At 40.0% G+C, this 11,647-nt stretch overlaps 1 protein-coding gene across 1 annotated transcript; it reads left to right on the top strand.

Annotated features, from left to right (window-relative positions):
- Positions 1 to 3,897: 3,897 nt before the first annotated feature.
- lman1 (lectin, mannose-binding, 1) lies at positions 3,898 to 10,002 on the top strand. The gene is made up of 13 exons (XM_079551750.1): positions 3,898 to 4,130; positions 4,712 to 4,866; positions 5,498 to 5,605; positions 5,809 to 5,870; positions 6,182 to 6,281; positions 6,362 to 6,485; positions 6,592 to 6,650; positions 6,767 to 6,899; positions 6,981 to 7,168; positions 7,248 to 7,321; positions 9,401 to 9,563; positions 9,632 to 9,756; positions 9,834 to 10,002. The coding sequence occupies exons 1-13, from the start codon at positions 3,911 to 3,913 to the stop codon at positions 9,868 to 9,870; spliced, it is 1,548 nt and encodes a 515-aa protein (XP_079407876.1). The 5' UTR covers positions 3,898 to 3,910; the 3' UTR covers positions 9,871 to 10,002.
- The last annotated feature ends 1,645 nt before the right edge of the window (positions 10,003 to 11,647 follow it).

The following is an 11,647-nucleotide window of genomic DNA, read 5'->3' as shown; positions in this document are numbered from 1 at the left end:
AAACAAACAAACGGGCAGGATAAGGAAAATTAGTGTTGCCCAATTAATTGATGTATTAGTGTGTGCTGCAAATTAACTGCCCCCAAAATCCTCTATTCAGTGAGATTGTGCTTGAAAAGAATACATTGTTGCCCTGCTATGTAATTAGTAGACAGTGCAAATTCAATTCTAATGAGGTGAAAGGCACCCCTTCAGGATACATCCCCTTATTTTCCTATATGAAAGGCCTGGGCTCTTCTTACAGCCTAAGTTTAAGGAAGTATTGAGAGTGAAGGGGCCAATAATGAGAGATCAGCTTGGCTCTGAGTGCTTTATATGCTGCAAACAGGTAGAGGGGGATTTGAATGGGTTTTTTTCACTGGGACTCCTGGGGGGCATGTCTTCCCAGCACAACAACACTTAGCCTTGAGAAAAAGAGGGTCCGCCGAGGAGCCAGGAGAGTGAATGGGCCCATGCAGCAGCAGGTCACTTTTGAATAGCCACAAGTTTTTCAGTCATTGCTAACTGTTATGCCAGCTCTGTCCAGACACATATACAAACATATGCCAACAGCCTTCACCCTTCACCTCTTCCTCTCATTGAGTTATCTTTACTCAGGCTTTGTCTCCCCTAATTGGAGCTGATGAGAGACTAATTGGTAGCTTTTTTTTGCAACACCCAGTACTTCAGCTAGATCCAGCCCGAGGGGGCAGTGTGAGCAGAGTTAATGAGAAGATTTGGACAATTAAAAAACTTCATTTTAGTCAAGGATAGTTTTTTTAGCATCTGCGTGTTTCATTCATGTGCAGGTATCTGAAAAGACCGGTTGGTGAAGAGCGAGCTCTGATGGCCGAAACACTGAGTACTTGTGGTGCATAAAGGGGTCTGTCGGGTATTGTCCCGAGGCCCATCATTTAGCGTGTCTGCTGGTAATGGGGAAAAGGGCTCCTCCTCAAATGAATGTGTGCAAAGTCCTGAGTGGCCAACAAGTGCACTCTTTGCTGGGCCACACGGACTGATTTGAAGGAATTGGAAATAAAGGTTTGGCATTGTTAACATGAGTATTCGTCTTGTGCATGTAGGAATAAGGCCGCAAATTGTCCAACAGCAGAGCTGGTTCAAGTGGTTAAATGCATGAAACAGTTTGGGTCATTTGGTTTCAAATTAGGCTTGAACATGACAGTGAATGTGACAATACAGTAAAATGAAGCAAGCAGCAGGTGATCAAAGGTGTGGGTGTAAAAGATCAACAGTTTTGGGATACTGATAATTGGATAAACATTTTTTTAATTATGTACTTTCACATACATCTCATAATAAATTCACTCCAATGAACTTGTGTTTAATTATTTGAGTTTAATGGCCCCGAAGTCTGAGAAAAATGATTATGCAAGTAAAGTAAGTTAAAAATGTGTAAAATACTGTCCTAGCAGAACATTCCACTTGGTAATATATGATGTAAAGCAGGAAATGGTTCTTTACTTTGGGCCACAATGGTGAGGTTTGGCCCTCGGTGTTCTGGCAATGATGACAATCGGCCTGCAACTCATAATAATAATGGATTATAACTATTATTAGTGTTATTACTAATAATAAAAAACATAATAGTATAATTTATATCATTATTGTTATTTATTATATTAATTTAGCATTGTGTTTTACTTTTTCACAAAATGTTTGGGCTGTTGACTGTCAATTGAAAGTCCTGGGATCCCATTAACAACTAGCATATTGCCATTGTCTATTTCTAAACCAATCAATTAGCACTGCTTTTGTCATTTAAATCCCACATTTCCTGATAATGAATGCAGTTCCTCTAATGAGGATGTCCTCAGACAAAAGACAGCCTTGAGTGTTTTCAAGTCACTAAAACTTTAACCATTCGGTTTGTGTCGTAAATGTTTTTCTAACCTGGAATAAAATCCACCAGAGTTCTTCTTTTGCATATGATGTAATGCAAATGATAAAGCAGCTACAGAACAACTGTGGGGTATTTTTGGTATTTAAGTTGAAGCTGATTTAGTTGAGTGTAATGAGTATAGTTTTGAAGAGTCAGTCAGAGAGCTCAGGTTAAGATGGTTTTGATCTGATGATTAATTGTGTCTATGATGATACAGATATGTACAATATTCTATGCATCGCTTACTTTTGTACATGGATCAAAGAACCGCAGAACAACATTGTACATCTCTATATCTTCACAGAATGTTTAAGTTCAACTTGCATCACTGCAGGACATCTACTCAGCACCTGAACATTTACTGATCACAATAGCACACCCCTTGATTTGTGTAATGACAATTGCCGTTGTCTCTGGTTGTTTCCCAAACCCGTAATCAGGCCCTGTAGAAAGTAAATGTAAGCCTGCTGTGAACAGAGAGAGAAGCTCCAGAACAGAAAGTGAGTGGAGCAGAACTGTGCCATCTCCCTCTCCCACTGAGACTTTGACTCTGCAGTGAAAGCTCCTGCAGCAGGACTGTATCAGCGAACCTTTGACAATTTACAGGATTACAAGGTGAAAAAACAAAACAAAAAAACAATGGTGCAAGTCAGTGCACTGAAGACACATTAGGACTGACAATGTGCCTGCTGTGTGTTGCCTTCAGGATATTTAAATGGTCACATTTATATAGTGCCTTTCTACCTGCTTTAGGCACTCATACACCAGTGTACTCAGACAAGGTGGGTGAAGTGTCTTGCCCAAGTACACAACGACAGTGTGCACCTGCGAGATTCGCATGCAGGAGTAGGAATTGGATGAGAAAGAATGGCTGAAATAAATAAAATTTAAAAAGTCTATTATTGCTTAAGCACCGATAAGCCTCAGACCCATAGATCTGTAATGGCAGGCCCCGCCCCCAAAATATTAGTTCTAACTTATTAAAAATATTGAATATTGGTCTGTTTTACCGAGTTAATATTATCACAATACAGGCATAGTCAAGTGTTCATACAGGATGCTTCGATCAAAACCATGTATAATATATCAGCCCCTGTACATGGTATTGTAATATTGTAATCCACTTTTGGTTAAGGACCAGGCGATAACCAACTACTGCTTTAAATTATGTTCAAATGTCAGTCCAGCAAAGAAAACTGGCCGAGTCAAACGTGCATAAGAAACAAGATTGGATGGAAGACTGTTTGGGAGGAAGCCTGGGTGAATGTAGTGAGTGAGTGAATAGTTGGTGGTGGTCGGAGGGGCCGATGGCGCAGATTGGTTGCCTCGCTTCCGTCAGTCTACCCCAGGGCAGCTGTGGCTACAACAGTAGCTTACCACAACCGAGTATGGAGGAAATGAATCATGACCCCAGTGTAGCACTTTGAGCGCAATATAAGTGTAAGGAATTATATTATTTTAATGTCAGGACCCACGATTACCGTACAAGCTGCGACCCAGTGAAATTCTCATACATAATGGAACATTGTATTTCCCTTACAAAGCAGGCATAATATGCCTAAAAAGCCCAAATCTTGGATTTTAAAAAAAGCAATCAAATGTAGTGTTTTACAAGAATCTTTTTTTCTGAGAAAGGCTCGTGACCCACTGAAAAGTGTTCAATGACCCTCTTTTTGGGTTCTAGACTATTTTGTGGAGTGACAAACTCAAATGACCACTGTCAGGTTCAATGCTGAAGTTGCCCATAAGCTCTACAGAACAAAAAGACTATTTGCACAAGCCAATAATGCACGTTTAACCTAATCTAATTTGATTCCTGTGTCTGGTGATGTTCTTGGAGATTGAACCGGGGGAAAAATGCTAATGAACCTGTTCACCAATAATGTGGAATTGTGATTGTGTTCTTTTCCGGGAGTCTCGTTCAAGAAAGTCGGTATGAAAAATCCGACCAATGAGAAAACGCCCTGTTGGCCTACACTGTCCTCCCGTCATGCGCGTGCGGGAGCGCTACGTCAGCAGTGCAAAAGAAACATGGCGGTGTCCACAGCGCGACGCCGGGCAGTGGCCGCTCATGTGTGCGTAATAACTTTTCTCATAGCGTTCTTGTTTCATTGTAGCGTCGCCGACGTGGTCCCGGGAGCCCCGGGGTCTGCGGAGCTCCCTCACCGCCGTTTCGAGTACAAGTACAGCTTCAAAGGTCCGCACCTGTCTCAGAGCGATGGATCGATCCCTTTCTGGATTCACACTGGAAGTAAGTTCGTATCCAGATGTCAGCATCAGTGCGTTACAAAGTAAGCTCATGTTTGGAAATGAAGTTCATTTAGGGAGGGAGGCGAGGGAAAGCAACCAGAACTGTGCCAGACAAGTCTAGAACTTCAACTGAGGAGCTACACTTAAAAGTTGCATCATTAGTGAACATCTGGATTTTCCATGTAGAATTATGCATAAAGACGACCTGAAAGGTAATGTGTTCACATACTCTACTGAACTTTCTATGGCTGAGCAGAAAGTCTAAAAACCTGCCAAACACTGACAGCATCAATAGTCAAAGGCTTTGTTTTGGCAAATGCGCTCGGCCACCAAACTGTTTAACATCATTATTGCATTAGCAGTTCTTTGCTCAGTAACTCCTGATATCTGTGCCAGTTTGATGAAGTTATCTACCGAGGACCAAAGAGCTAAGGTCACTGCTGAGTCAGTGTCTGCATCTGTTCCAATATTTCATTCATATCCATTTTCCTACAGTCCCTATGACCTGTGACCTATGCCCTATATCTGTTCCATTGTTCTGATGTTCATTTAGATTTTTCCTCGCTCTTTCTTCTCTGCTAGACACCATTCCTAGTGCAGACCAGGTGCGCATTACACCATCTCTGCGCAGCCAGCGCGGCTCTGTGTGGACCAAAAACAGAGTGAACTTTCAGCACTGGGAGGCCGAGGTGACCTTCCGAGTGTCTGGTCGGGGCCGAATGGGGGCTGATGGACTGGTGAGTAAAGGTCAAAGTATGTTTTGATCTATTCCAGAGAATCGGGCGGTTAGCGCTCCTGCTTCACAGAAGGTCCTGGGTTCAATTCCCACCTGGACTTTCTGTGTGGAGTTTGTCTCGTGTCTGTGTAGGTTTCCTCCGGGTACTCCGGTTTGCCCTACCACTAAAAACATGTACAATAAGTTCCCCTCTGGTTCCTGGTTAAATAAATACAATGCTTTTTTTTTTACTCACAGGTGAAACTTGAAAAATTAGAATTTTGTTCAAAAGTGCATTTATTTCTGTAATTCAACTTAAAATGTGAAACTAATATATGATATAGACTCATTATATGTCAAGCCTTTATTTGTTATAATTTTACAGTCCATTTTCAAAATATTCAAATTTTATGAGATTTTTAATTTGAGGTTTTTACAAGGTGAGCCATAATTATCAAAATGATGACAAATAAAGACGATGCATATCTCACTTTACATGAAATGAGTCTATTATATATTAGTTTCACCGTTTCAGTTGATTAACAGAAATGACTGCACTTTTGAACAATATTCTGATTTTCCGAGTTTCTCCTGTATACTGGCAGATTTCTTTTGGGAGTATTTCTAAAAAGAGTATTTCATATTTCTAACAGGCCTTTTGGTTTACCTCTGAACAAGGACTCGATGGTCCAGTTTATGGCGCTGCCGACAAATGGAACGGACTTGGGATTTTCTTTGACTCTTTTGACAACGATGGAAAGGTTTGTGTTGACTCTGCCTAAAGTTGCGTTTCTTCCTTTTATATATTGTGCCTTTTCATTTCAATTAGTGTTTTTTTCTTAAGCCGGTGGTTTATGTTAAATTAATGTGACACTTTCACTTTCAGTTATTCAAAACAAAAGGCTGTCTTTCTTGTTTGGTTATATATCTAAATATATATCTGTATTTCATTTTTATAATCCAGAAAAATAATCCTGCTATTATCGTTGTGGGAAACAATGGCAACCTTGTTTATGACCATCAAAAGTAAGTAAACATTTCTTGTGTAACGCCCTCAGATTTTGACAACTTAAAAACTACTAAAAATGACTATACTGTATTTAGAAGTAAAGTAAATAATCCTGCATTTTTGCTAATCCCTCACACGGCGATGGAAAGCTCCAGGTTACCATACTATTGTGACTTAGAATACATGTTTACAAAAACATTTACAAGGGCGAGCATGTTTGTGCCATTGTAATCTGGTCATCCACTCGCCGTAGTTGTTGTTCTGTCTTTGGGATCATGTCTTCCAGCCTGTGATGAAAGTTCTTCTAAGGCTTTGTCTTTTGTTTCAGCGATGGCACAACACAAGCTCTTGGCACCTGTTTACGCGATTTCCGTAACAAACCGTATCCAGTCCGAGCAAAGATGACATATTACAAGAACACATTAACAGTACGAGAAGAAACCACAAAGAAATAAACATGTCTTTGCTATTTACTGCTTGACTGATATTGACTTTACTGTTGATAAAGGTGATGATCAACAATGGCTTTACTCCGGATAAAGAGGATTATGAGTTCTGTGCAAAGGTAGACAACATGGTCATTCCCGCTGACGGCTTCTTTGGACTCTCCGCTGCCACTGGTGGTTTAGCAGGTACGGCTGTTTTTATGTGATGTGCCGTAATCCATTGTTTTTCCCAAAAGATTTTCCAAAGATTTATGAATATTCTGTTGTCAACACGTATATGTATCTCTTTTAGATGATCATGATGTTTTGTCCTTCCTATTGTTCAGTCTCACAGAGCCAGGACAACAGCCGGTAAACACATGAATAAAAATCTATCATTTTTTGTACACGAGTGCACCTGCACATTGTGTGAGGAGCCTAAGCACTGCTCCTTTTAAGCTTTGTGCAAAAATGTTTTCTTTCGTAAGCCTCCACCTGAAGCTGAGATTCCCAAAGAGGAGAAGGACAAGTACCAGGAGGAATTTCAAAACTTTCAACAGGAACTGGACAAAAAGAAAGAGGAGTTTCAGAAAGAACACCCCGACGTCCAAGGAGAGCCCGGTCAGTCTTTCAAAGGCTAATCATTTCAAAATGATCTGAAATGATCACATTGTGTTAAAATGAGTTGTGTGCATCCTTTAGTTGAAGACTTGTATGAGACAGTCAATGACCGAGAGATTCGTCAAGTGTTTGAAGGTCAAAACCGGATTCATCTGGAAATCAAACAGCTTCACAGACAGCTGGCCATGATCCTGGATGAGCAGCGCCGTTATGTGTCCGTTATCACCGATGAGGTCTCCAAGAAAGGGGTCAATGCGGAGTCTGGACAAGTAGGGCAACTGCTTGGCTCTTGGATAACACATTTTCTTACTTGAAAGTTTCCAACTTTTTTTGCTCTGTGTCTCATAGTTGGATTCCGGTGCACAGCTGGGCTCCGTGATCGCAACTCAGCAGGAAGTCCTTAGAAATTTGAATGAACTGAGGTACTACAACTAACATACAAGACTAACATACAACACATTGTCCCACTTTCAAGCCTGCCATTCGTGAGATCCATCAGTTTCTTCATATTTTGTCAAAGGAATAATTGTTTTTGATTTGTTGTAAATCTGACATAAAAGTAGAGCGCAGCAGATCTCACTTGTGTTTAGGTCAGCTGAGGACGATGCAGGCTCAGGAATATTCCATCTTAAAGGCCTTGACTGGTGAGCCTTGCTGTAGGACTCAGATTTATGAGATGGAGCATTGTATTGCAATGAAATCATGGTTTTCTTGAAAGTTGCAGACTTGTTCTGCACCACTGCTTAAGAGTGTGCCTTCCAAAGCCTGGTGGTAGGTTTGGGAGTTGAGTTTGAGTCCGTCTTCAGATTGAAGTTGTCCAACTAACACATCTTTAACTATACCAGACCATACGAGAACCAGCTTGCTGGAGTTGGAGTGGAGTGTCCATTGATCCAGCCAGGGACGCCCACCTCCTGGCCATCCAGAGTTACCTTTTTCTTTTCTTTTTTTGTATCAATCTTGAGATATTTTTGGCCTAGTCTTTACATTTAGGCCTAGTCCGCCTGTTGGGCGTTTCATAAGACTTAGAAGCACTGAACGTCTTGTGCAAGAGTTGTATCCCTCTGACAAGTGTTTGACATGTTGGATAATGGTCGGGATATCTATTCTTTTGTCCACTTTGACAAAGGGATAATAATCCTGCACACATGATATAGACTGTGTGTGGATCACCTTCAGCCACACGTCCTTCTCATTACACATTAGCTCATCACCTAAGACGCTTCAATCCAACAGGCTTTCAAATTTACGGAGTTTGGGGCTGGATGTTTCTGATAGAGCCAAGCTGCAGTGGGTCGTGGCATCCTAAGGCTTTAACAACACAGTTTGACTTATTTGACTGAAGGCACAGTTCTTTGAACATGGTCCTAACTGACAAGGCAAGTTATATAAATGCTTTTGATATGATATGAAATTTCTACATTAAGGATTAACAATATATTTTATACGGATTTTGCAGAACAATAATCTTTTACATCACAAAGCCATGTCGTCTTTTTGGCCTGAATCCAAAAGGATAATTTGGTTATTATATCACTGACCCATAACACCCTAAATAATGTGTTTGTTTAGTCCTCTATAGGTTTAATCACATCATAAAGAGGGCATGAAAGGCTGTTGCAGAAGATTAAATCTTGGAAGCGTGACTAGGGGTCCCGTCAAAAGGCACACGTCTGCTTCTTCTAAATTGCTAAGTAAAAAGCTCATTTGTACTGGCCTGTACTAGGTCATGATAGGACTCGCTCTTGGACTAATATTGCAGGAGGAGCATCTCATAAATGGGTCACTTGAGCCAGATGAAGATTAGATGAAGGCTTTAATAAATGCTCACTTTCTTTCTCAAGGGAGATTTTGGCTCTTCGGAAAAAAAAATTAGATTTTGTTTATGCATCGTCTGTGCAGACCATAACCATGTGTCAAGGCAAGAAAAGCCACGTCTTAGCACTGTTTTCGGATTAGATTTCTTTAATACATCTGTCATACATGGGCTAAGGATTTTGGTGCAATTGTTTGTGTTTTACTCTTTTTTTTTTTGCTCATAATCCTGCCTCGAGGCCTCGTTACGTGTGTGTGAATTCGATCATGTGTTAAATCCTAGTTATCTTTTCCCTAATCGTCTTTGAAACTGAAAGTAAAGTGTACAGTGAAAGTTCAGCTTTGCCCATACAAGAAATGTACTTTGACAGTATAGCCCGTTATTTATGAATTGATTTAATTAAAAAAGAGAAGCATTTATAAGCTGCGTTATCTGTACTATTACAGTAAGCACAGATAACGCAGATTATACATGCTTCGTAGCCTATTTATATTAATTCAGCAATCAGCCTCTAATCAGATGGCAATTTCTGTTTTTTAATTCAATTTAAATGCTTGTAATCTCAGGTGAATATAGATTTAAACTGTGTTGCTCTGCTGCACGATGCGTCAGCGACTTTAACAAATCATGCAATCATGTTTTTGTTTGTTTGGCTTTCTGTAATGACTGTATTTTGTCCTCACAGATCCTCATTCTCTGAGTCCCTGAAGCAGATCGGTTCAGTCCAGCACCAGGCCAATACTGGTGGAATCGGCACATATGAAAGCATTCAACATTTCAATGACATCAAGGAGCATCTGCATGTCGTCAAGAGAGACGTCGACCATCTCGTGCAGAAAAGTTTGCAGGTACAGTTTTTCTGTTTCCCTGTTTTCAGTTTCTCTCGATTCTATCACTTGTTTTGTGTCTCGTTCAGAACCCGGCTGAAAAGGCAGTGAAATGCCCAGAGCAGCCTCCAATGCCAGCGTGCCTCTCCACAACACATTTTGTCATATTTATAGTTGTCCAGTCAGTTTTGTTTTTCTGCTACATCATGTACAAGTAAGTTTCACCAAGACATTTTAATATTGTTTTATCCAAACTACGTTTCTAATGTCGTCTTTTTTTAAATCTGGTAGAAGCCAACAAGAAGCAGCTGCAAAGAAGTTCTTTTGATATGACAGCATTTAATGTAAATTTGAGATTTATTGGGTATAAGTTATTGCACTTGCACAAAATTCAGTTTGCTGTAATTTGTTGAAGTTTGTTGTAATTATTTGAAGATTTAATTTGATCAGTGGCGTTGCCTTGTATGAATGATCGTGTGACATTGACATCATGACTATGTTCCTTACAGTATTGTTTTTCAGCTTGGCCTTTATCCCATCCCAAATAAAGAACCTGTGTGACAGACTGTTTTTATACACAACTATGATCCGTGCTGGCAGTGGTTTCAACAAGTCGTTTTGTTTTGTTTTTGCAACTTTTTCCATAAAGCAATACCTGGAAATTCTGTGTTCTGCCTCTGTTTTAATCTAATGAGAATCATGGGATTAAAAATGTTTTTCTTAAAAGTGTTGTTTTTGTTTTTTTTGTTTTTACTTGATCGAAATTCGTATTAACCTCCAGTTTTTGGTCATTTGTTAATTTCTTGTTTTTGACATATTTTTTATTTAAGAATTTCAGAGGATCAGAATAACTGCAATTGGAGCTGAATTTTATGGGTTTTTTTTCTTTTTCAAGCCATTTTGGCCAAAAGTGTGATGTTTAGAATTGTGAAAATCAGTTTTACATTTCATGAAAAAATCATTACATGTCTCTATGCACAGTATTACAAAAAAGTAAAAGTATTGTTTTTTTGACGTTCGTTGACCATATATTTCCCACCAGTTTTGAAAAAAATGGCAAAAGAGCGGCCGGAAAAAAAGTAACTAATACAATAAAAAGCCACAAAAACACGATTAAAGAGTGATGAAAAAGCAACATAAAAGCAAAAAAAAAGTGACAAAAATACGATAAAAAACTGAAAAACAAAAAGAGACGAAAACATGACAAACACGGTGACAATGTGACAAAAAAGTTACAATCACTTATGTAGGTCTTAGCTTTCAAATGAGGCCTTACACCGGCCTATAAGCGTGGAGAAGCTTTAAGATTTGGGTAAAGCCGAACTGGAGAAACTGCTTGGTTAAAGTGGGGGGTAAGAGGTTAAATCATCATCATCATGTAGAGCTCTGTTTTCATCTGTAAAGCACTTTGTTCTACAGCGTTTGTATCATTACGTAATAAAACATTTGATTTGATGTTTCATGCAGGGTCACAGTTAAGAACATGAATCTACAATTAAAAGCCAGGCGAATGCAGACAAATGAATAAATAGTGAAGCGCAGAAGACGACAGGAGAAGAAGAGGCGCATAGTGATGCCTCCCATGTCCCGCCCTGTCAATCATCCCCCCCCTGAACAATAGCACGGCAGCTCACCGAGGATAAAGAGGCCGGTAATCCCGCTCTACTCCCATTGGTCTCACCCTCTTCAGCACGTGGCCTGCTCTCTCCTAATATGATTAAGCACCAGTGGGTGGAAACATCTCGTATGAAGTCGCAAGTTCATGTCTTCATCCCAAAAAGTGTTTTTCTGTGAAGACCTTGGCCTGCAGCGAAATGTATCAAATGACAAAAATGAAACCAAAGACGGGGGGGAAAACAAGCAAAAGAAAAATAGTAAACGGGACATCTGCCTCTTAGTATAGTGAAGCATGAGGGATTAAGTCCAGATTATGGCCAGGGCAAAATGATGTGTGTGTGTGAGAGAGTGCACGTCTGTTAGTGTCTATTGCTTGTTGTCAGTGTGTCCTTGGCTGCGTAGACAAGCAGCAGGTTGACTACAAAGCTACTACTGGATGTGACGGCTATTGGAAGGCAAAGCAGAAGAAATTTAGCAAGATATTTTGT

The sequence above is a fragment of the Gobius niger genome (genome assembly GCF_951799975.1).
Source record: "Gobius niger genome assembly, chromosome: 2".
NCBI lineage: Eukaryota > Metazoa > Chordata > Actinopteri > Gobiiformes > Gobiidae > Gobius > Gobius niger.
The sequence above is the reverse complement of the archived record's forward strand: the minus strand, read 5'-3'. Positions and strand labels throughout refer to the sequence as shown.

What these genes read in the sequence shown, in the direction of transcription:
- lman1 (XM_079551750.1), top strand. Translation starts at nt 3,911, where the DNA reads ATGGCGGTGTCCACAGCGCGACGCCGGGCAGTGGCCGCTCATGTGTGC. An exon ending in CTTTTGACAACGATGGAAAG is followed by an intron (nt 5,606 to 5,808) that starts GTTTGTGTTGAC and finishes TTTATAATCCAG; the next exon opens with AAAAATAATCCTGCTATTAT. An exon ending in TGCCACTGGTGGTTTAGCAG is followed by an intron (nt 6,486 to 6,591) that starts GTACGGCTGTTT and finishes TATCTCTTTTAG; the next exon opens with ATGATCATGATGTTTTGTCC.